The 917-nt window shown below is 36.2% G+C and overlaps 1 protein-coding gene across 1 annotated transcript; it reads left to right on the plus strand.

Annotated features, from left to right (window-relative positions):
* Window positions 1-254: 254 nt before the first annotated feature.
* LOAG_15759 (zinc finger protein) lies at window positions 255-725 on the plus strand (the record flags this gene model as incomplete). The annotated part of the gene is made up of 1 exon (XM_003151247.2): window positions 255-725. A coding segment is annotated over one exon (471 nt), but the record flags the coding sequence as incomplete, so codon positions are not given.
* Window positions 726-917: the final 192 nt, after the last annotated feature.

Consider the following 917-nt stretch of genomic DNA (forward strand, 5'->3'; position numbering starts at 1 on the left):
TTGCGTAAGTGGCAAACAGCAGGCGGTTTTATTTCTTATAAGTAACCATTTATTGCATTAGTAAACTTGAATATTTTTCAGAATTTACTCACATCAATATGCATTTCTTCTATTGCGCTTTCTTCTTTGTCCAACTGAGCAGCATTCAAACTACAGTAAGTTCATTTAAAGTTAAAAATACAATACAGCACTACAGGAAATTGAAGATTTCAAATTTTTAACACAGTGAGATTGATAACTTCATACAATTTGAGGAGGCGCAAACAGAACAAACAAAACTGCTAGATTTGTCAATGCAGGGATTGAATGACGAGCAAATGGGAAATTTGTTTTTGTTAGCCGAAGTAGCCGCTAAAATGCCGAAAGTCGAAGTAGTCACTAAAAATGCAGACGAATTTGACAGTCAAAATTTAACAGTCAAAGAAGAGAGCGTCAAACGAAATAGTGTAGGGGAACTCGCACGGAAGAAAAGGGAAAGGAAGAAATTGCTGTGTGATTTGTGTGAAAAGATACCACATATGAAAAACCATAAGATGGCTCATACCGGGGAAAAGCGGTACAGTTGTCCGACATGCGACAAAAGTTTCTCTCGATTATACAACAGGGATGTGCATATGAGAATTCATACCAAAGAGAAACCGTACATTTGTCCGAGATGCAATAAAAGTTTCAGACTAAAACAACATTTGCAAGGTCACCTAGTAACTCATGACAGGAATGAATGAATCTTCACCAGCACTGCCTGCATTAAAGGTTTCCTGAATAATCGCTTATAATTACAGAAAAAGAATCATGAAAGAGGCTGAAAGACGCATTTTGAAGTAAATTACGGCTTGTTTTGTTGGTTGTTTGATATTTCCTAGAGGTTATATTTCTATATTTAGTACGTTTGTACGTACGTTTGTTTAGTGTGCAAC

Source organism: Loa loa (genome assembly GCF_000183805.2).
Source record: "Loa loa unplaced genomic scaffold supercont3.2629, whole genome shotgun sequence".
NCBI lineage: Eukaryota > Metazoa > Nematoda > Chromadorea > Rhabditida > Onchocercidae > Loa > Loa loa.